Source organism: Varanus komodoensis, unplaced genomic scaffold (genome assembly GCF_004798865.1).
Source record: "Varanus komodoensis strain SLA01 unplaced genomic scaffold, ASM479886v1 scaffold15, whole genome shotgun sequence".
NCBI classification, from domain to species: domain Eukaryota; kingdom Metazoa; phylum Chordata; class Lepidosauria; order Squamata; family Varanidae; genus Varanus; species Varanus komodoensis.
Window position 1 is genome coordinate 7,791,087 of NW_025335440.1, and position 23,888 is coordinate 7,814,974.

Genomic DNA, 23,888 nt, shown 5'->3' on the forward strand with positions numbered 1-23,888 from the left:
TACCCCTTGCATGGTTTACATTGCAAAATGTCCTCATAAGTTGTTTTAGGTTGGAATTAGGAAGGCGGGAGAGACGGGGGGAAAGGGAGTCCATCGCCTGCCATGTAGTGGAGACTTCCAACAGCAGTCCTTTTGTGCGAGTGGGAGGGCGCAAGCTGCCCAGTGGAGGGGGTGCGAGGCCTGCGCTCAGAGCCAGCCCTGCTTGCATTCCGAGCTGCTGTGTGCGTTTCTTTTTCCAACTCTCTGATTTTTATGCTATTTCTCTTTGTACGTGTGTCCATGGGAAAGATGACTTTCCGAGATGTGTTGGAGGGGTGCTTGATTGCTTCCTGATGACCTTAATGACTGCTTCTCTGGGTAAGAGGCTGACTTCCTCATGCGTGTTTTCTAGGTCCTGTGGATGAGGTGTCGTCTAAGTGTCTCGGGCAATGGGCCGTCCTCCTTGTTGGCTTGTCTTACCTAATCTCCCTAATGGGCGAATGTCTGACTTTTTCTCCACAAGAATTCCAGCATTCATTCTTCTCTCGCACTGGCTAGCTCAGGGTTGGGCCTTCTTTCTAAACTCAAGCCTACCAACCTGGCCCTTGGCCTGGGAGTCTGTTCTGGCCTGGGAGCTTATGGTAATAGCAGTAATAGTGATGTATACACACGTTACAATGCTTGAGCTAGGAGATTTACATCCTCAAGCAGTAAAGTTGGCCACCAATTCTGATGGACAAATTCACTGAGCATCAAAGGCTACTAGTCCTGATGAGTGTGTGTTACCTTCACTATCAGAAGCAGTAAGCGTACGTCCACCAGTCGCTGGGGAACCTGGCCATGAGAATGCTGCTACACTCATGTTCTTGTGAATTTCCCATTGGGCAGCAGGTTGGCCGTCATTTGACGGACCCTCAGTCGAATCCGGCACAGCTCTTCTCATATTCTTACATTTTTAATGAGAGGTGTCGCTCACACGCAAAATGCAATTTTCATGTTGAGGTTGATGAAGTGAAACAATCAGAAACAAAACTGGTAATTTCATGCTGCCTTTATTCAAATCTTTGGTGTACGGGTGTGATTGCTGCATTTCAAAAAAGCTATTGTGGAGCTCGAACAGTAGCAGAAAAGGACAATAAAAATGATCAAAAGGCTAGGCCAATTTGAAGTTACCGAAGTATTGTAGTGCCTGGGGAGCTTCACTGAGATGAAAGGCATGTCTGAGGGGGCATGAAGGCTGCTTGCAAAATCGAACATGCAGCGGAGAAAGGGAAAGAAGAGCAGTTTCTCTCACTCTTGCATAATATGTAAATTTCTGTTCATCCAATGAAGATCTGGGAGAGACAACAGGAAGCACTTCTTCACACTGTACAAAGCCCAGCTGTGGAATCAGCTACTGCAGGATACAGTGATGACCTCCAATGGGATGGCTTTAAAAGTGGATGAGAGGAGAAGGCAGGGAAGAGCCGCTAACCCTGGTGGCCCTAGGGAACCCCCAGTGTCAGAGACAAGATGCTTTCTCAGCTGTGTGAGTTGGACGGTGCTGAAGCAGTCATGCTATTCAAGTGAGATTCCGATAGGCATGTGGTTGTTCATACAGAGTGCGGGACTGGATTGGATTTTGGCCTGATACTTCATGGAAACTCTTGTGTTTCTGTTTTCTTCTGCTCTCGTCTACCCACCTTGCACCCCCTCCAGAACCCTGTTCTGAGAGAGGGAGAAGGAAGTGTGGCAGAAGAGAGAGCAGTGGGTGCTTCAGAAAAAACCCCGACCAACTCTGACAAAGGTTCACATGTAGGTTGGCTGAGCCTTTGCATGTGGGAAAAGACACCCGGATCACAAAGAGGGGACGGCACAACCCAGTTTAGTGAATAGAAGCGTGCTGTCTCCTCTCTAGGGGTACCGTACAAGGGAACCAAGCTCCAATTCTAAGCTACAGCAAGGGGCATGAACAGAACTTGAAAAATTGGAAGGCTGCAACAGAATTGGTTACCTGCGTCCAAGGACATATTTTTCCCCTTGCATTTTCACTGGCTTTGCTTCCCTTTGACTGAACTGTATCCTCCCAAGAGCTTCCTAGTCCTGCCAGATCCTTCCTCCCTTTCCTTGTCATGCTCACTGACATGATCGACAGCATGAACCCAACAGTCCCAACAGCGGTGCAAACCCGAGCCAGCCCATGCAAGGGCTTTCTGTTACCGTCTGTGCACCCCCTCCCTCCGACACCTGGTGTTTTGGCCTGCACTCCGCCTGAGATGATGTGGAAGTCAAGAGCTGCACTGGGCCGCTCTTTCCTTTCCGTTATGGCAGCACAGCCACAAGCGCTCGTCAGTGAGACAGTGACAGCACTGATGTCAGCCGAGGCCTGACATTAGGATTCGCTCCCTCCACCCAAGCCCTGCCGTGGCTTCAGTGCTCTGAACTTCTCTGAGGTTGGAACAGTGTCCTTGGAAAGGGTGTGGGGCAGTGGGGAGAGAAAGCGGGTCCGTGGGAGGGGTTGTGAAGGTCCAGGTTGGCTTGGCATGCAGGAATTCTCAGCTGCGCTGGCCTCCAGCCGTGCTCCTGCAATGGCCCGTGGTCTGTGCCATTCCGGAGATGGCTTACTTGAATCATCATTTATTAAAGTGGAGAAGGAAAAGAAGGTGTTTGCTGATTTCACGCAGGTGTGATTCGATACTTGCACGGATAGCTGGATACAGGATAGCTTGACAGTGAGAAACGTTTGCCCATGTTCTGGAAAATTCTGTTTCCAGTCCATGGAAGTAGAGAGAACCAGGGATGAAGGCGCCCGGAAGCCCACCGTTCTTGGTCTAAGGTGTGCACTCCTTCGAAAGACCGGTTCCATCGTGAACGTAACACCACGTGTAAGAATAACCGTAGTAATCGCAGTGGTGCTGTGGGGCGCAGCAGTGCTCCCAGCTATCCTTGTAGTCTGTGTAGCACCAGTAATAATCTGCCTCGTAAAGGCCGCAGGGGTGATCCGGGCGACAGGGCTTCCCGGTGACGGTCACCATGGAGTACTGAGGCGAGCAGTCCACCTCCGATTTACTTCCGGAACGACACTTGTGCTTTCCAGTGCTTGGGTTCAGGGTACACTTTTCCGTGCAGCAGTAGTCCCAGGTGTTCTTGTAGGAGGTGGAGCACCACTTGTAACTCTCTCCATGGTAGTCACAGTTTTGCCAAACGCATCTCCACCCTTTGGCGGAGACGGGAGACCCAGATCTTTGTTTTTGCTGCTGGATAGTGCACACTTTGGACCAGGATGGGTCTGTCGACCTCCGCTGTCTGAACATGGGGCTGCCACTGATAGACGAGAGCACACAGGCCATGTTGTTTTCTGAATAGAGCTTCTCATAGTGGTTGTGCCATTCTTGTCGGTCACGGAAGCCCAGCGAGAACTTCATGTCAGTCACTCGCAGGGAGTCCAGGCTCCCTGGGGTGCCGGATGTCCCTGGAGAAGGCAGTTGGTCCGATCCTGCCATTTGTGTTTCTGGAAACCACAGTGAATAACCATTTGAAATCATGTCCTGAAAGCTTTGAAACACGGAGTTTTTTATCCTTTCTAAAACTAGCTGTCCTGTGGCGCTGTTTTCATTGCAGTCATCAGCAAATATGCGCAAGGAATGACCGGGAGGAAAAGTGTGATGTTTTTCATAGTATTGTTTCAAGTCGTTTTCCAACATCCGCACAGGGAGAACAAGCAGGAACGGTTTTTCGCTGTTTTCTGCCAGAACACTGAAAGAAAATTTCAGATCCTGATTGAGGGGGTTGTCACAGCAAACGGCAGTCCAAATGTAATCCGGGACAGATACCCTGCTGTAGTCCCTGGTCCAGTCCGTTTCCTTGTCATAATAAGGGTCCGGGATTTTTTTCCCAGGATTGGGAACAGCTCCAGTCACCAGGTAGGGGGTCCCTCCATTTCCAATACAGTGCTCCAGCAGCTCACTCCTCAGCATCTTCTCCAGTTGGGCCCATCGGATCTGGTTGAAGCAGGAATCCATGGGCACCGCATTGGTCAGCGTGAAGGTGGCGTCTCGCCCATTGCCACTCTGGAAGGAGTTTGGGTTCAGGTGCCCCCGATCGTAAGCAGTGTTTTCATAGTCGACGTTCAGAGCTTGGCTTTGCTTCAGGTCCTCCTGTTTCTGGCTCTTTATTTCCCTCACATCCACCGGTATCCCCCACGTTCTTGCGTTGTCCACTGCGGCCTGCACTGCCCTCTCCACCGCCACGGCCTCAGTGGTCATCTCGGATGGCGCAGAGGGGAAGGCGAGCTGTCGAAAAAGCCATCAACTGGGATTAGTTCATTTGCAAGCAGGCTGCAGCGACGGCAAGGTGGCAGCCACTTCTTACTGCAGAAACCATCTGGCACACCTGGATGGTCAAGGTGAGCTGCACAAAGGTCAAGAGCAGCGAGAGAACCACTCTGCTTTGCGACCCTTCCCAGAAGGCCGTGCTTGGCCCTGCTGTGCGGCTGCATCCTTAGAAGCAAAGCACAATTTGCGAGGTTCAGAAGGTCATTTGACCTTCCGAGGCAAAACATTCTGCGTGCTTTTTAGAATCACCATTTTATTTTCGCTTTCTTTCTTTTGCAGGGGTTTCTGCATCATCAGGAATAACATTAGATCTTCAAGTATTTCTCTGCACAAATGGATATGCAGAAATTTTGTGTGTTCTAATTTTACCTTTTTTATTATTTTCATGTGGAGTTCCTATGCTGCATTTTAAGGGATTCTGATGCAGAGAGTTGGCAGTTGGGTGGGATATAAATATAGGAAATGAATTAAAATGGAATTCATAGGTCTCTGAGTTGGAGTCCGGACTGGAGGCCCATTCCCAGCCCCCTGTTTGCTGCCTTCCCTGGGTGTGGGCCATCTGGCACTACGGAATCCCACCAAAAGACCTCTATTTCTATGCAGCTAGGTAGCTTACCTGCCCATTCCTGACTAAGGTGAGCACCTAGTGGAACAATAGAATCCGCCCATTTTAGTTTCTCTTGGATTCTCTGTTTTTCAGACTTAAATTTTTCTGTCCCAAACTCATAGCAATTCAAAAGTGCTAAACATAAGAACATGAGCACAGGAACATAGATGCATAGAAACACAGGAACAGAGGGAGTCAGGGGGGTCAGGGGGTCTCCTGGGTCATCTAGTCAGACCCCTGGCAATCTCACTCCAGTATGGATTGGCCTTTCCTCCGGTTGGAGTGAAAGTTGCTTACTTTCATGTTCCTTCTATTTATTGCGAGACACTCAATCACTTTTTGATGGCAGTGTGAGAACTGCCCTCCTTCAGAAGTTCCTAGCCTATGAGGTTGTTCATCAGTTTGGGATTGGGCCAATTTTCCTTGGAAGAAGGAGGGTTTTCCCAAACCAGTGACTGGCACTCAGTCTGGGTCAGTCTACTTGTGGAAACACAGAAACGGAATGAGTGAGAAGGGGTCTCCTAAGCCATCTAGTCTGACCCCAGGCTCCAACCAGCTCCTCTCATGACATGCCCACCATGTGCACGTCCAGCCTATCCTTGAACACCCACACTGATGGGGCTTCAAGCACCTCCCTTGGAAGCCCATTCCACACCCTCGGGGTCCTGACTGTCAGGAAGTGCTTCCTGGCATCCACCCTAAATCTTGGTTCCCTGAGCTTTGCTCCGTTGGAGCGCGTCCTGCCCTCCATGGCAGGAGAAAACAGGACTCTAACTTCCTCCGTCTACTCAGAAGCGATCGTGGGAATCAGGTGGCGCTGCTCCCTCTCCCGTGTCACGTCTAGGGATGTGGGTGGAGGGGAGGGAATTCTGCAGGGTTCTGTGACCCCCAGCACCACGTGCAGGGAGTCAGAGGGGCTTTAGCCGAGTGCCTTGCTGGTTCCTCCTTGCCGGGAGATTGGATCCAGTTTCCACGTGGTCAAGGGGCTTGAGACTCCCACCCACTGTCACTGGTTGAGCAAGTTCATCAGAACACACTCATTAAGAAGAGGAATCTTGCTGGCCCTTATTTTTCCCTCATGATTCCACCAAGTTACCTATTCTGTATCCACACTGGAATTTAAACCCAGCCACACAGAGGCCTTTTGGCTCTGGCCTCTTGGCAGAGCAGCAGAGCAGCAGAGGCAGAGGCTGGGGGAGAGGCTGAGTGGCCAGGGGCCTGGCGAAGGCAAGGGAGGGGCTGGGAAGGGGAGCAGGGGGCCAGGAGTAGCGGAGAGGAAAGGGGCGGGGCCAGAGAGGTGGGAGGGGCCAGGAGGGAGCAGGGGGCGGGGTCTCATCCCTTGTCTGTGTCCCTTTGCTGCGGCCTGGGCTGTCCGGAGACTCCCTTCCCTGAGACACGGAGGTTTGTTTGTTTGTTTGTGCTGTGCTGTGCTTTGTTTTTCTTCCAATTTAAATGTAAGTTTATTTTATCCTTGTGTGTGTGTGTGAGTGGGTTTTCGTCTGGGAGAACTGGGCGAGTGGGAGGAACTGCAGGACAGACAAGGCGGGGGACCAAGGCAAGGTCTCGGAAGGGATCCCGATGGCAGACCAGGAGATGGCATTGGCGGGAGTCACGGGTGTTGCTGTCCGCTGCGAGAGCTGCGACATGTTCACCCTTCTCCCCCAGGAGAGGCAGGGATACACTTGCCCTCGGTGCAAGATGGTGACCCTGCTAGAGGAGGAGGTGAGGTGCCTGGGGGCTGAGAGAGCTCTCCAGGCCCCCCCGGAGCAGCCCCCCTCTGGACAGAGGGTTGAGGGAGAGGCCACAGGAGGAGCAGCTGCGGAGACATGGAGGTATGTCACCCACAGGAGGAGGAGGCCAGCACGGCCTCCTCCTTCTCCTGGCACCAATCTGGAGCTGGGAAACAGGTTCTCTCCACTTGGGGAGGCTGGGGCTGATGAGGCCTCAGGGGACCAGCAGGACCCCCAGCCTGGGATGACAGGCGGCAAGGGGGCCGCTGCAGGAGAGGCGAGGGCCAGGACACAGGTACGGCGGCGGGTGATTGTTGTTGGGGACTCCCTGCTGAGGGGCACTGAAGCAGCGGTGTGCCACCCCAACCTGGAGACAAGGGAGGTTTGCTGCCTGCCGGGCGCACGCATCCAGCATGTGAAGGACACAGTGGAGCATCTTGTTCACTCCGGGGGTCACTAGCTGCTCCTGGTGGTCCATGTGGGCACAAACGATGTGGCCAGGCAGGGTGTGGTTGGGACACCCTGCCTGGAGTACAGATGGAGTATAGATTAGGGGAGCTCTGGATGCGAGTGATCACTCCATCCTTTGCTTTGAGATCAGGGGACTGGGGACGTGCAGCAGGTCGAGCACTAGAAGCTGGGACTTCAAGAGGGCCAACTTTGGCCAACTGCAGGCCAGACTGGGGAAAGTCTCCTGGGATAGGTTACTGGAAGGCAAGCGAGTTGAGGAGGGGTGGATGGCACTCAAAAGGGAGGTTTTGGAGGCACAAGCCTTGACAATACCTCTAGTCAGTAAGGTGGGGAGGCGGAGGAGAGTGCCGCCATGGATGCAAAAGGAGGTGGTTAGAGGGATTAGAGGAAAGGGGAACCTCCGTAGGAAAAGGGCACTGGGGGAAATAGACAAAAGGGTATACCGGGAGGAGGAGGCCCGTTGCAGGAGGATTCTTCACAAGGCTAAGGCTGATTACGAGCTGAGACTTGCCAAGAAGATCAACAGCAACAAACAGGGCTTCTTTCAGCATGTAAATAGGAAGAGGAAGGGGAGACAAGTGGTGGGACCACTAAATAAGGTGGAAGGAGATCCAGTGACTGATATGGGGGAACAGGCACAGATGCTAAATGACTATTTTGCCTCTGTGTTCTCCCCAAAGCAGGACGGGGGACATCCGCATAGGAGATTAGATGAGGCTGGGGACTTAGGGGCACTGATTAGAGTCACCCCCCTTGAAGTCGAGGGGCTCCTCAGGGCATTGGACATTACAAGGCGCCAGGCCCTGACGGGTTACACCTGAGAGTACTTAGAGAGTTGGCAGGGGTTCTCTCACGCCCGCTGGCCTCCATTTTTGATACCTCGTGGAGAACGGGTGACGTTCCAGAGGACTGGAGGGTGGCATCAGTGGTCCCAATTTTCAAAAAGGGTAGTAGAAAGAACATGGGGAATTATAGACCGGTTAGCCTTACGTCCATTGTAGGAAAACAATGGAAAGGCTCATAATAGTGAGAGATCTAGTGATGCTAGATAGGGAAGGGAGGCTGGCAGCCACACAACACGGCTTCCGCAAAAACAGGTCCTGCCAGACAAACCTTGTGGAATTCAATGACAAGGTTTCGAGATGGCTAGATGGAGGGGATGCAGTGGATGTGGTATACCTGGATTTCAGCAAGGCCTTTGACAAAGTGCCCCATGATATCCTGGTGGAGAAACTGAGGAGTTTTGGGATACACCAAAGCACCGTCCGGTGGATTAGGGCATGGCTGATTGACTGAAAGCAGAGGGTAACCATTAACGGGGAATCATCGGGATGGCGGCCAGTGACAAGTGGGGTCCCCCAGGGCTCTGTCCTGGGGCCGATCCTGTTTAATCTTTTCATTAACGACATGAAAGAAGGGGTGAACAGTCTGCTGATCAAATTCGCAGACGACACTAAAACTGGAGCAGTGGCCACAACTGAGGAGCAGGTACTCCAGATCCAAAAGGATCTGGACAGACTATGGAAGTGTACAGGAGACAACAGGATGGCGTTCAATGCGGATAAGTGCAAGGTCTTGCACTTGGGGCATAGGAATAGTTGTCATAAGTACAAGTTAGGTGACAAGTGGCTGGAGAGCAGCACTTGTGAAAGGGACCTCAGGGTGCTGGTTGACTGCAGGCTGAACATGAGCCAGCCGTGTGATGTGGTGGTCAAGAGGGCGAACGCCACCCTTGGTTGCATAGCCAGAAGTGTGGCTTCTAGAGTGAGAGAGGTGTTACTACCACTCTACATGACTCTAGTGCGCCCGCAACTGGAGTATTGTGTTCAGTTTTGGGCCCCTCATTAAAGGAAGGATATAGCCAGGTTGGAGTCAGTGCAGTGAAGGGCCACAAGGTTGGTGGCCAGTTTGCAGGGGATGCCGTATGTGGCAAGACTGAGGGAACTGGGTCTCTTCAGCCTGGAGAAGAGGAGACTCAGAGGGAATCTATTGGCGAGATGCAGGTATGTGAGGGGATGTCACACGGAGGTGGGTAGAGACCTGTTCTCCCCTGCAGAGGAAGGCAGGACGCGCTCCAACAGAGCAAAGCTCAGGGAACCAAGTTTCAGTTCGGATGCCAGGAAGCACTTCCTGACTGTCAGGACCCCGAGGGTGTGGAATGGGCTTCCCCGGGAGGTGGGTGAGGCCCCATCGGTGCGGGTGTTCAAGGATAGGCTGGACCTCCACATGGTGGGCATGTCGTGAGCGGAGCCGGCTGGTGCCGGGGGTCAGACTAGATGGCCCGGGAGGCCCCTTCTGACTCGCTCTGTTTTCTATGTTTCTATGCCAGGCTAGTCCAGAAGACAGCACAACAATCGCTACATAAATTCTCTGAAATTTGGTGTGGTCAATTCCCTGGCCAGGAAATCCAGTTCTGACAAAGAGGGGAAAATGTAGGAGCCATTTGTTGATTGCCAATTAGAGCCTGGGGGAGGAGGGTGAAGATTTAGATTTCTGAACCCTCCCCCCGACACACACACACAAATTGTGAAACTGGAATACCAAGCAAATCCTTTGTCTGGTTCACATCCCCACTTACAGGTATTGGCAAAGAAGCATGTTAAGAAAATCCAGCCTTTTGTCCCAGAAATATCTGAAAAGGTTTCTAGTCAATTAACTGACCAATTATGAATAAGCCCTTAATTCTGCAGTACAGAAGTTCACCTTTGCACAGTGTTGGAAATCCCTGCCTTGGATCATTTTTGGATACCTACCAGAGGCTCTATGTACCAGGTGCTCCTCCTCCCCGGATTGCTGTCGCCAGACTTCAAAGTGTAAGCTGACCAGTATGGGATTCGAAAGCCTTGATGGTACAGAGTAGCAAAATAGTAATGGTTCTCATAATACTGACAAATGTGTTTTAGCTGCACATCAGAAGGCCACGTTGGTGCTTGTGCCTTGTAGAAAAATTGCTTGCAGTTCTCGAAGTTCTGCCGCACTTCTGCCAGGACTGGCCATGGCAGCAGAATAGTGTAAACCACAAGCCGCAGGAACGCCATGGCTGGGGGATCTTGAAAATGCCTGCGCCTCTCAGACTCATCGTGTATTTATTGCCCGAACAGAACGCGATCGGCACTCTGCTCCTCTGCAAAGTCGACTTTGGTTTATTTGCGAAGGATTATGAAACAGAAGCAGGATGATGAAACAGGGCCAGGATTGGCAGCGCAGGTGAGGTTCGGGGTGAAGGATCCTGTGGCGTGAACTTTCGCGTGCCCGTCTTTGTTCCCTATTTCATGGCAGGGTTACAAAACGGCACAGTGAACACAGGGTTCAAGCCTGAAGCAACACGCCTCCCTGGCGACCTCCGAAAACCTGCAGGTTTAACGGTAAGTGATCGGTTTCCCATCCCTGGCGATCCCTCTGGGCTTGGGATGAGGCCCGTCGGAATCCGTCCCTCTTGTTCCCACGGACTTGCTGGCTTGGGAAGCACGTGGGGATGGGGGGGGGCCTGCAAGGTGTGTGCAGGGCAGGTTGGGCAACCTGCAGCCTTCTCGCACAGCAGGTGCAGCACTGCCGAGACAGGCTGTTGCATGTGGCGGGGATGATGGGCCCTGCTCGTGCGGCTCTCCCGTGGGTTCCCCTTCCTGGAAGCACCACACACACATGCTCGTGCTGGTGTGCAAGAGGAGGGTGCTTGCACAGCGCATGAGGTTCCCTGCCTGGCGAGAGCCCAGTAGGGCGGGAGCTTTCTGTGCGAATTTGGCCTCGGGGCTGTGGCAAAAGGAGTCGGACCAAGGGAATCTGCTGGATTCCCAGTCCCAAAATGGATTCCCCACTTCCTAGGGGTGCCCCAGCTTGCCACACAAGCCGGACGGCCCGAGCAACCCCATGGCTGCCTGCTGTCTTCAGGGGAAGAGCTGAGGGGTCAGGGATGCTCTGAGGTCAAAGTTTGAAAAACAGTTTGTTGATCAGACTTGAGTCCAGCCAAGTCAAGCATGACTCGCGGCCAAGGACTTCCAGAGAAGCGGACGCCCCGAGGGGCTGAGTGGCCAGACGAGCTCAGCAGTTCAGTGCCGGCAAGTGTCCAGTGAGACACGCTGGGGTGAGGACACTCCATTCCCGTGGCTGGTTTTTGTAGTGGAAATGGATGGATAAGAGGATTTGCGGGGGATAGAGGTTACTCTGAACCTACTGGTGGGTGCTGATCACGCATGCTTCCCATCTTCAGCTATGGGATAGCTAGACATGCCCATGGTGGGCATGTCGTGAGTGGAGCCGGCTGGAGCTGGGGGTCAGGCTAGATGGCCCGGGAGACCCCTTCCAACTCTCTCTGTTTCTATGTTTCAATTGCCGCATTTGGGAGAACCAAGTTTGGCCCCGCAGTTTTATACTGCCAAAGTGCCCATCATATTTGGAAGCCAGCATTGGGGCTGGTCAGCAAGGAGACCCATGATCCACATCTAGGAATATGTGCCACCGGTGAATAACTATGAGCAGCAGATTGGTGAGGGCTGCAGCACTTATTCCATCCCAGTTCATCCACAGCAGCTCCCGCTTCCCAGCATAGAAATGAAGCAAAAGAGAAGGGAGGATTTGCTTTCTGTTGGTTTTATTTAATCATCAACGCAAACGCTTACAGCAGCTGCATGCACGAGGCTACCCAGTGTCCTCTGCTAGCCGGCCAGAGGCCTTTGAAGCCATTTGCAGATCTGTGTTTGATCTGGTGAGGGCCTCCGTGGCTTGATTTCACGAGTGATGCAAGTTCATGGTGCCCGGGATCCCCCCCACACATACACATGGCATGGCCTGGCAGAACCCCCTGCCAGAGGGCAGAGGGCCAAATCTGCATTCAGAGGAAAGGAAGCGGCCTCGGACCTGCAGTCCCAGGCCCTGTGGGCGCAGCCATTTCTCCAGCTCCTCTGGAGGCAGAACAGGGGTCCTGGAGGTGCGGAAGGGAAGCGGGCTGGGAGGTGGAACCGAAGGACTCACCACTTTCCCGGCCTCAGTCCCCCCGGCAATCAATGCTTTCACTGGAGCTGCCCCATTGATGGAGGATCTGTGATTGGGGAGAGAGGGAGAGGGAGACAGTGAGGGGGAAAGAGAGAGAGAGAGAGAACCGCTACACTCTTCCTATGTTTATCCTGTTATCAATCATTGGAACCAGAAATGAAGAGAAACCGATTGGCAGCTTTCGTGTCTAAGCTACACACTTTTCCCACTTGCTAGATGAATTGTCAACGTAACACCACGTGTACGAATAGCCGTGCTTATCACAGTGGTGCAGCGGTGAGCAGCAGTACTCCCAGTTGCCTTTGTAGTCTGTGTAGCACCAGTAGTAGCTTTCGTCGTAAAGGCCGCAGGGGTGATCCGCACGGCAGGGCTCCCCGTTGATCGCGACGGCCGAGTACTGTGGTGAGCAAGTCACGGTTCGGTCTCCCGACCGGCACTGGTACTTCTCCGCGGTTCTGTCGTAGGCGCACTTGCCGCTGCAGCAGTAGTCCCAGTCCGAAGAGTGCGAGGTCGAGCACCACATGTATTTTGTCCCGCTGTGATAGTCACAGTTTTGCCAGACACACCCCCACCCCTTGGCCGAGACGGGGGAGCTGACCTTGCCCTTCTGTTCCTCCAGCGTGCACACTTTGGGCAGAAAAGAGTCTGCCTCTTTCTGGTTTCTGGAGATTCCCCGAACAGAGGAGAGAACGCAGGCGGTGTTTTCTTTACTGGACAGCGTCCTAGCAAAACTGTCCCATGCTGTTAGGTTTTTAAAGCCGAATGAGAAATCAACACTGGTCAGCTGGAGAGAATCCGAATCCACATCCATGCTCGTTGCTGCCACTTGAGTGCTTCGGTCCAACTGGTCCCTTTGTGAATCGGAAAACAGCAGAACATAATAGTTCTCAACCAGGTCTCGAAAGCCTTTAAACATGGCATTGTTGATCGCGTTTAAAACTTCTCTCCCTTTTTCGCTGTCTGCGTTGCAATTATCGGCAAACAATTTTACGGCTTGACTGGGAGGAAGATTGTACAGGTCGTGGAGGAATGCTTCTAATTCGCTCACTGGTAAAATACGCAGCAATGATTCCTCCTTGTTCTCTGCCAGAAATGCAAAGGAGAATTTGAGATTCTGGTTTGCATTGTCACAGCAAACGGCGGTCCAGATGTGGCTGGGAACAGACACCCTCTTATATTCTCTGATGCGGTCACCTTCATTATCATAAACAGGGTCGGGGATTCTCTCTGCGGGGTCAGGAACAGTGCCAGTCACCAGGAAGGGGGTCCCTGGGCAGGATCTGGTCAGCTGCTCCTTCAGGGCAACCTCCAGTCTGGACCATCGGATCTGGTTGAAGCAGGGATCCATGGGCACAGCATTGGTCAGCGTGAAGGTGGCATCGCGACCCTTGTTGCACTGGAACAAGTTGGGGTTCAGGTGTCCGCGGTCGTACGTGGAGCCTTCATAGTCGATGCTGATGGCCTGGTTTTGTTTCAGCTGAGCTGTTGGCAGACCTGATGCTGCCTCAGTGAGCATATTCGGTGATGCAGTTGGAGATGTGAGCTGTCCAAAGAAAGAGACCGGGACCAAGATGAGAATGGACTAAAATAACCCACTTCTCAATATAAGCATTTAAGTGCAGGTCTAATTCCATCATCCATCCATCCATCCATCCATCCATCCACCTTACAAGATATTAAATCCAGGCTTTGAATGCATCAAATTTACTGGTATTTTGCAACCCAAGGGACCTTCCACAGGTGCCAACGGACACTGCAGTGATGTAAAGTGGCCTTTACATGTTTAGCTCCACTCACTATTTTAATGCTCATATCCTTATAAAAAAAGATCTTCCAAAATGTGAGGGGGAACTATCCAATATGGCTGAAAAGGGCATCAAAAAGTTTCTCCTTCATGCATGTTCAGGGACAGATTTTCCTTAAATTTGGCTTTTCTTGAAGCAGCTGTTTTCATGGCAGAAATTATTTGGTGGATACCATGAAGGGGACATAGCAAAATCTACTTCAGATACTCAAGGCATATATAAAATTGCAAATTTCGGAATTTTAATTCACAAAGTCGTTCAACATGAAAACACAGAACGTGAACTGCCTGGGTTTCTCTCACTTTGTGATTGCCTAGGCTTAGGTCTGTGCATTTCTCACTTTTCACATCAGTTTTAAATTCCAGGGTGCAGTGATCCATATGCAATTGAAAATACTGCACATAAGTATAGATACGTTTGGTAGTCAAACTAGAATGAGTCTTGGATTTGGGCATGTCCCATGACCGGAAGGTCCCATGCCAAAGCAGGGACCCTACTTGGAGACCCAGGGGTGGGCCTTTGTCCATGTCAGCTCGGAAAAGATCATGGGAGGTTTGCAAGCAGGACTGGAGGGCTGGGGTGCCTCGCTCTATCTTCCACTGCATTCTTAGGAATAGAATTGGGGAGAGGGGATTCCAAAGGGTTCTGCAGCCCCCAGGACCACACTGAGAAGGGAGGTTGTACTTCTGTTCAATGCCCTCTTGGTTAGTGATCGAATTCAAACTGCGAATACTCAAAAAGGTTGAAATTGTCTTCCAGACTCATTGAGCTACTCACAAGATCTTTGAAAATTAAATAAATTCCTCATCTGCTCCTAATTTTGATCTCATGATGCCAGCAAATTATCAAGTCCATATTCAAAGAAGGCTCAAACTTTCATGCCTATGCCAGGCTGGTCTGCTTGCCTTTATTACCCAGCACAAAGCTGGGACAGCTTCTCTCCTGAAATCTGGAAGATGTTCTGACCTTCCCTCCATGAGGAATGACTGTTTCTCAGGGCATAATTCAATTCGGAGAAAGTCGTGAGGGAGTGTGGGGAGAGATACAGTCATAGGTGAAATTTTAATGAGAGGAACAAAGATTTGAATCTTCAGGTTCAGATTTAGGCTTAAATGGATGCAATCGAGCTCTGATCTGGTTCAGGCCAAATCAGGATGTTTTCTGAATTGGCGGAGTCCAAATTAATTTTATAGTCAGAGCTTGAGGAAAGGGAGCATTTCATCTTGTTCTTCTTTTAATGGAACCCTCCTCTGATTTTGCAACAGAGTTCTCTAATAAAGAGTAAATGTTTTCAAAGGAAAAATAACAAACTCACATTGCGTTACAAAAGTGTTTGTAAAATATGTCTATTAGTCAAAACACATGCAGATATGTAAGCATCAGGGAATGTGCACAGAAGAGCTTATGAATTCGCCTGCAATTTTTAAAAACACAATTCCCGAAGTTTGACATGAACTGGATTTATGGTTGGAAAAGTGAGAAACGGAGAGAAACACAAATGCACACACTTGTCCATTCCTCACGGGTGCACACCCACACCAAAAGACCTTGGCACACATAGGCAGGAAAATCAACACTATTCCATCACTTTCTGAAACTGTTTACAAAGAACTACTCAGCAAGGAATTCGTATGCACAAAATATGTGGTCCGAAGTCCACTAGAGAGACTCTAGGCTGCAGGAGAAGAAATCAAGATGCCTGCAAGGAGCTCGGAGAAGCACTGCGAGGGCAGAGCTGGGACTCTGAAAAGGCCTCACTGGATGACTCCCAGGTGGGTGGGTAGAGCGGGACAGGTGCTTACCAACATGTGTGATGGGCTGGTGGCTCTTCAGTCTCTTCTCCTGATGCAAACAATTGTTTATCAGGACAGCAGAAGTGCCGAGCGACCTGCCCTTCCGTGGAGGGTGCTGAGCACCCGCACTGGACTGTGCTGTCCACCTGGCAGTGCCCCGGTCTGCCTAGAGACACCGTTTGGACATGACGGTCTTGGCGCTTCTCTGCGTACTCACCTGAGGCTCTATAAACCAAGTGCTCCTTCGCAGGGGCTGATCCGAACACTTGCTAGTATACAACGTGTAGGCGGACCAGTATGGGATTCGAAACCCCGTATCGTACAGTGAGGCAAAATAATATCCGTTGTCATATCGCTGGCAAATCTTTCTTATATTGCTGCCTGGGAACCAGGTTGGCTCTTGACTCCTGTAGAAGAACTGTTTGCAGTTGTTGAAGGTCCCCACTTCAGCCAGCGCTGGCCATGCCAACAAGACGGAGATGCCCAGGAGCAAGAGGGGCCCCATGGCTTTGGAAGGAAGCCTGCCTCTGGGGATCCCTGCCCCCTTTTAACAGACTGTCTAATCTCTAAGATCAACCTTGGGCTTCTTGCCCAGGGTTGCAAAACTGAAACACAATATCAGCACAAGGAAGTTGACAGGTGATGGATGCTTTGAGATAAATGATTGACCCCAAACCTGAATTGCCACTCTAAAGCTATTACTAAATCCTAGAAGAGACCACCTGCAGGTTCATCTCTGACCCCAGTTCTGCAGTTTGCAAAATGTCTTATTCATCTCTTAGAGTTTTGGAGGCCAGCTGATTCAACATGGCTCTTGCACCTGATTCGAAACTCAGAAATGTGGCATTGAACCTCCCACAGACTCACGGGAAATCAAAAACAGAAAACAAAAGCAGCTGTGACCTGTGTATTAGCATGCCGGTGGGTTTTGCCAGATTTCGCCTCCTCATTGGAAATGGGAACATCATGCAGTGTATTCTCTTAAATGCACATCTGAAATACAAGAGTTCACATCCCTCAGATCGCCGGCCTGCACCCTTGATGCTGTTGAGGCACTGAAATGACTCCTCTGCAAGCTTCCAGTGCAGGGCAATAACGACGGCAGAGGCAATCTCCGCTTCTCTATCTCCTGTTCTACCTTCTAGCTCACTGGACCCCTTTGGTGTCTCAGTCATCCATTTGCAGGTGGAAGGGAGGGGGCTGCGAGCGAGCATGCTGGGCACCATTCCTGGTGACAAACCCTCTTCCCCATCTGCCACAGTGGGCAGTGGCCATGCTAGACAAGGAGGAGGGGGCTGTTTGTGCAGGACTCAGGGACCGATTCCTGGTGAGTGCCCCACAAATGAGACTGAGGGCCACTGCAAACTGTGCTGAAACTGGAGGAGCCGAGCCCCGGGAATCTGATGGGATCCCACCCTCAAAAGCGTTCGTGAGTGTGGCGGGCATGTCGTGAGCAGAGACGACTGGAGCCGGGGGTCAGACTAGATGGCCTGGGAGGCCCCTTCTGAGTCGCTCTGTTTCTGTGTTTCGATTCACACATCGCTGCTCGCAGTGCCCCCCTTTTGCAGCCAGCACTGCCCCTGTCGGTGGCACTGGGTGGGGAAGAAGGTATCTTGGCAGGAGTGGCACTGGCACAGATGCTCTCCGTGTCCTTCTTCCATGTCCTGTAACTGCTCTCTGGGCAGCTGCACCTGAAGAGGGCTGCCAGCTGCACAACGGGGGTCAGCAGGTGCTCACAGGCTTCCTCCTGGCTCAGCTCGCTCTGCAGGACCGGGCCACGTGCAGCAGCAAGTCCATGGACGCCGGTGGGACAGGTCCTGAAAGGATTCATTTCAACCCTGGCGCCCCATGCTGCGGGTTCACCAGCCACTGCTGGGAGGCAGCTGGCCACGTGTGGGTCACCAGTCTTGGATCCCGCCCTCTTTTTGAGGCAAAACTCCCGTTGCTTGCACAGAGCACACGCAGGGAAGGTTTCTAGCCAGTTGCTTCTTGCAGAACAAATGACCTGTCCCAGTTTCAGTGGTTAAACGGAGCAGAGTATTCATTCCTTTTGTGCAAATGATGTGCTGGCAGAAAATAGTTCCTAAACTATGCCTTGAATGCAACTATCCTTATGTTTGTGCAAGTGCAGGTGTGCGAGGGATAGTGGAACTCTGTCTCCAGGGCCCCATCTGATTGCCAGGGCCAGAAAGTCTGTCTCAGTATTTGCAGGATCAGCCCCAGGCCCTGCTGGGGCCCTCAGTCCCCTGAGCAGCAACAGCTGGGGACCCTGGGGAAGAGCGTTAGAAGAGCCAGCTCTTCCCTCCAGCACTTGCCCCTGCAACACAGGTCCTCCTGCCTGCTGCAGTCCCTGCATCTTGCCTGACCCAGATGCTCCCTTACTGCCTTTCCCTGCCGTGTTACCTCAGCAAGGCCAGGTCTTCCTGCCAGCTGCAGTTCAGCTCCTGCACCTTCCCTGAAATGTGCTGAGTGTCCTGCCTTGCCGTGCCTTCTGAAATGCCCAGTTATCCTCCTTCAAGTGACCTGCACCTTTGTTCATCTCCCTTGGTCTTGATTCTTGGCTTGTCCATGAAGCTTGGACTAGTCCATCAATACAAAATGGATCTGCCATCAGACGTTGCTGTCGGCCTTTGGATTCTGTCTTGCTTTGGATTCTGTCGCTCTGATTCTGATGCTTCTGTCTTTCTCATGCTGCCCACACCACAGCCCTTGACAAGGCTGTTGCGGAAAAATAGTGCAATGGATCACCCAGGTATAATGGGGAACTTCTTGTACAACAGAAGGCTTCGGCAGGTTTCTCTTGGTGTTACCTGAGTTTCCCAATGATGCTGCTGGATCTTGCCCATGGGTGCAATCATTTCAAATACTGGAGTTCCTGGAAGGCAGGACATACCAGGAGTTGTAGGATTCCCCCGCCCCCTGCCCCTAAATATGCATTGGCTTGCACCCTTCTTATATATTGGCACCCAACCTATGGAATTCACTCCCCAAAGAGGTCTGCCTGGCACCGTCGTTACTGGTTTTTCGGTGCCAGGTAAAGACCTTTTTATTTAAACATCATTTTAATTGTTAAAATATATGATCTGGCCAGGGCAACTTCTTCTTCCTTCTCTTTTCTCCTCCTATATTCTTTATTTACTTATTTTATACTGTTAATTTTAATTTTATATTATTGTATCTCAGTGTATTTTTTGTATTTTTGTATTTAGTGGTAATTTATTATGTTCTATTTTATTTCAATGTATCTTATTGTGTTGTAAGCCACCCCGAGGCTTCGGCAAGGGGCGGCATAGAAATGTAATAATAATAATAATAATAATAATAATAATAATAATAATAATAATATTTTCACAGCTAAAGACAAGCAAGGAATGAGATACCATAGGGTTAAAAATGGACGAGTCCATAGTGCAGACTTCAACGAAACGACTATGCCCATAAAAAGAAGGATTTTGAAACTCTGGCGTATTCTGGAAAATATATCTATTTTACAAGAAAATGTCAAAGGGCTAGTGGTACCAAGGAACCTGTGTTACATAGTGTCATAAGGTTGGAATGTGGCAAGGCCATCAGATCTAACCTCCTTCCAGGTGGGAGGTGACCCTTGCCTCCATATTCTTGCGGACATTCACAAGCTGCAAAAATGCATTTAAGAGAACGATTTCTGGTGCTTCCAACAGCCAATGGAACGATTCATGATGCAATGTCACAACCTGTGCTATTCCTTGTGTGGTTTGCATTACAAAATGCCCCCATAAGTTGTTTTAGGTTGGAATGTCTCTGTGTGGCCCCGGGGGATAGCTGAGGTCTGACCGCCACAGAATAGGGTCAGTCCATCTCATGATTTAGAAAAGATGCTTCTCCTGCTGGAGCACTGTTTGTGTAGGTGTGAGTCCAGCTCACTTTCAAGGATTTGGACTCTTGGATTCCAATTTAATTCAAGCCAAAACGTTAATGCGTATTGTCACAAAGCATCACCCCTCTCACCCAATATTCAGGGCCAAGGAACAAACGAACAACAAACAAAACCAAATTAATGCTAATAAATGCACATCAGGTGAATATTTATATGGATTAACTATCCTCACTCTCTCATGACTGCTTGAATTGCTTTCACAGAAAAAGCCAAACACCTGGTGGGGTTTTATTCTTGCCCTGCAATTGAAAGATCCTTTCATGGATCATGAGCAGAAGAAACCAAGAACTTAAAAGCATGGGTCCATTTTTCCAGTAAAACCCAGTGGTATGTGGACAACTGGCTTAATATGAGCTGCTAAGGCAATGCAGCTTCAAAAAGGGCCAGTGCTATTTTCTTTGGAGTATTCCTTCCAAATCATGAGGCGCAGTAGTTCCACTATACTCCGCACTGGTCAGACCTCACCTGGAATATTATGTCCAGTTCTGGGCACCAAGATTTAAGAAAGATGCAGAAAAATTAAAAAAGTCCTGAGGTGAAACTTGGACCAACATCTCAGTGGGATGATGTAAAGAGAGCCAGTGTGGTGTGGTGGTTAAGAGCTGGGACTGGGACTCAGAGGATCTGGGTTCGAGTCCCCGCTCAGCCATGGAGCCAACTGGGTGACTCTGGGCCAGTCACAGACTCTCAGCCCAACCTACCTCACAGGGTTGTTGTTGTGGGGATAAGATGGAGGAGGGGAATGATGTTAGCTGCCTTGAGCCCTTTGGAGGAAAAAGGCAGGATATAAATTTTTAAAAAATGGTGACCTGAAACACCATTGGGTTGGACCCAATGGCCTTCTGGGCCCCTTCCAACCCCGCTATTCTATGATTCCATGTAGTCACACAAGCCAGCTGGAGCCGGGGGTCAGACTAGATGGCCCAGGAGGCCCCTTCTGACTCACTCTGTTTCTATGTTTGTAAGCTTGGAGTGTTGTAGGCATGTGGTGTCCACCCTTCAGCCAAGTGGAGCTTGACCCACAGGTCATGATCCACAGGACACTGCCCATAGTATAAATATGCATTTAAGATAACATTTTATGTAACCAACAGGAGGATTCTTTATGGGATTTCACAACTTGTGATAGCCCTGGCATGTTTTACATCGTGAAACATCCTCAGAATGTGTCTCATGTTGGAATTGCCACACGTAGTCCAAGTCCTCAAAGCGTCTTCATGCAATCATTTTTGATTACATCCTTGATTTGAGTTAGATTCTCAGGGATACACTGGTAGATTCTAAGTGAAATTTACTCCCAGCTTTTCCCCTGAATGTTTACTCATTGGTGGATGAAAACACGAAGTAATACCGGGATACTTTTGGAAGGAAACATACAAACACCCTCCCTTTACAGAAGTTGAGGATGAGACAAATATTTGTTTAGCAATGAATGGCGAGCTGTAAGGTTGCCTCCACTGGGCCTTTGTCAACCTTGGCACCCGAGCTGGTAGGAGGCAGCCAGTATATTCTGCAACACAGATTGGTCAGACTGGACTATAGAATGGGCTACATTTTCTTCTTTTCCCAGTACTAAAAGGACAGAAGTTTGAGCCATTTAGCTGCACTCTGAAGATGTTATACGGGAAGATACTGAAAGAGATCAAATTCGGCTCCATTAGTTGTTCCGTTGCATTCGGGATGCTTCCACAAACTGTTGAGATTGAGGAACTAACACTGATTTAACTGTTCATTTTGCAAAATATAAAATGCAGGTGTTACTCATAACCATATCTGTCCATAGGGAAATGCTGTTCCTTGGTGGAAAAATCGAAATCCTCTTTCTCTCCATTTTATTCCCACAACAGCTCTTTGGGGCATGTTGGGCTGAGAGCCAGTGACTGGTGCAAAGGCAGCTGGTGGGAACGAGGGCCTGGGTCCCCTCAGACCAACCAGTTTACCAGAGTTGCTCCAAAAAGGGTGGGTGGGAGGGTGGGGGGATAAATTGGGTAGTTAGTCCAAGCTGCTGGAGTTTTGAGGTAAAGATAAAGGTTTCCCCTTGACATTAAAGTCCGGTCATGCCTGACTCTAGGGGGCGGTGCTCATCTCCGTTTCCCAGCCGAGGGAGCCAGCGTTTGTTCGCAGACGGTCTCCGTGGTCATGTGGCCGGCATGGCTAAACACCGAAGTGCACGGGACGCTGTTACCTGCCCACCGAAGGGGTACCTTTTCACCTACTTGCATCTGCATGCTTTCGAGCTGCAAGGTGGGCAGGAGCTGGGACGGAGCAACGGGAACTCGCCCCGTTGTGCAGATTCGAACCGGCGACCTTTCGACCAACCAGCCCAGCAGCACAGTGGTTTAAACCACTGCACCACCTGCAGTCCCTAAAGCTGCAGTCTGCAGAACTTGATAATTGGACACTTGCACACGTGTCTATGAGTTGACTTAATCTGGGCATTGTCCTAAGTCCGCTGTGAGATTTGGTCTTCCTTACGGTCAGTGCAGCTATCTTTGTGCTCTTCTGCTTTTGTGTGATGTGATCATCGCAGGATGTGGAAACAGAAGGGGAAGCCTAGTTCTGGTAGTACCAGTTATATATCATAAAACAACAGGTGGACAATCCCTGGCCTTCCAGTATTTTGACCCGTAGTTCCATAATCCTTCAGCCTTGGGTATAATGGCTAGGAGTGATGGAAACTGTAGGCCAACACACCTGGAGGTCCACAAATTGCCTCTCGGTACACACCATAAATACCTTTAAAGGCTGGAAAATTGTAAACATGGCAAGATACTGTGAATGGTTGCTAAAAATGTGTTGTTTGGTTATTTGAAATCCTGGGGAATAAAGTGGTAGATCAAAACCTACTATTTTTTCCCAGTACTTCAGCAGAAGGCATAAGATCTTAATGATGCAAGGAAAGCATGATGTGACAAGAGATTAAACTGCTTTTGTAAAATGGCCTGGTAAACTAAGAAAGCATTTAGAGCTCTTTCAGGTCAGGTTTATGCCATGGATGGATGTGCAGAAAGTTGATTTGTGTGCATGTGATAGAGAGGGCAGCAGGGAGACCTATGGGTTAAGTTTTCTGGAAAATATTGGAGTTACATTTCTAGAAGGGGAATCATAAAGTCCGTAAATGCTGCTTTGAGAGAAAAGGATCATGCAATTAAGTACCTACATAATTACTGTCGTGTACAAATAAAACACTGAAGGTGGTTCTGCCAGAAGGAGCGAGGGGATTTTTAAAAAAACACATCTGGCCCAGGGAATGTAAAATGAACTAGAAATGTGGAAGCCGTGAAACTGTGTATAATTGAGAAAATACTGGGGTTAGGAGATTTCCAAAAGGATACCCATCGCACTTATGGCAAGCAGAAAAACTGCTGCATTCTTCTGTCCCTGCATGGTGCAATCCCGTGCAGGTTACTCAGGAGTAAGTCCCACAAAATTCAGTGGCACTGATTTCCAGGTCAGAGAGTAGAGGACTGCTGCTTACATCTCCTTTCATTTTCAACCGGCATGAGTGCGTTTGGACGCTCGCTTCGCTGACCAAACCACCCTTCCCTAACCTGGTCCCCCCAGGTGTGTTGATTACGACTCCCATCATCTCCAGCCAGCAAGACTCTCTTAAGTTCCACACACACATACTTTCCCCAGGTCTTTTAAAGCAGACCAGGTTGGATGCACCAAGTCATCTCCTCCAGTCTTAGGCATCACAGCATGAAGTACCATGAAATCAGCTCCTCACGAAAGCCTTCACAATTCCCACCAGAGCTGGCCAAGATCCAGCACTTGTCCAGCCCTTGGGGCTGAATCCGAACTTCAGCTGGCAGTGCCTCACCAGGAAAGGGATCTTGGGGTTCTGGTGACAGCCCGATAAAAACAGCCACCAAGGAAGAAGTCCTTGCTTTAGTCTGTCCTGAAGCAGCCCCCATTCAGCTCCATGCAAGGGCTACAGCTTCTTGTACTCACAGAAGGTTAGACAGGCAACCGAAGCACACTTTTCCCCAGTGAAGCGTACTTTGCGGAACAAAGGAATCTGGCTCCTACTGCAGCAGCCATTGGTCTCCCAGGACTGCCGACACTGACTGGCAGCTTCTCTCTGGGGTTTCAGGCAGGACTTTCGGAGCTGTTCCCCTACTTCCCCCAGGGTTGGGATGGGCCATGCTTTGCCAGTCAAGCATCTGCTTGGCATCCAGGAGTTGGATCAGAAGGCTCTCCAGGTGGGGAAGGAAAAACTCAGCAACCCTCAAAGATCCCGTGGTCTCCAGGGAGTAATTAGGGAATATGCACCTCTGATACA

General features: G+C 50.3%; 1 protein-coding gene across 1 annotated transcript; it reads right to left on the reverse strand.

Annotated features, from left to right (window-relative positions):
* Window positions 1-1,814: 1,814 nt before the first annotated feature.
* On the reverse strand, window positions 1,815-10,197 carry LOC123020988. The gene is made up of 2 exons (XM_044425331.1): window positions 9,854-10,197; window positions 1,815-4,250 (listed from the first exon to the last, which is right to left on the reverse strand). The coding sequence occupies exons 1-2, from the start codon at window positions 10,136-10,138 to the stop codon at window positions 2,790-2,792; spliced, it is 1,746 nt and encodes a 581-aa protein (XP_044281266.1). The 5' UTR covers window positions 10,139-10,197; the 3' UTR covers window positions 1,815-2,789.
* Between the last annotated feature and the right edge of the window lie 13,691 nt (window positions 10,198-23,888).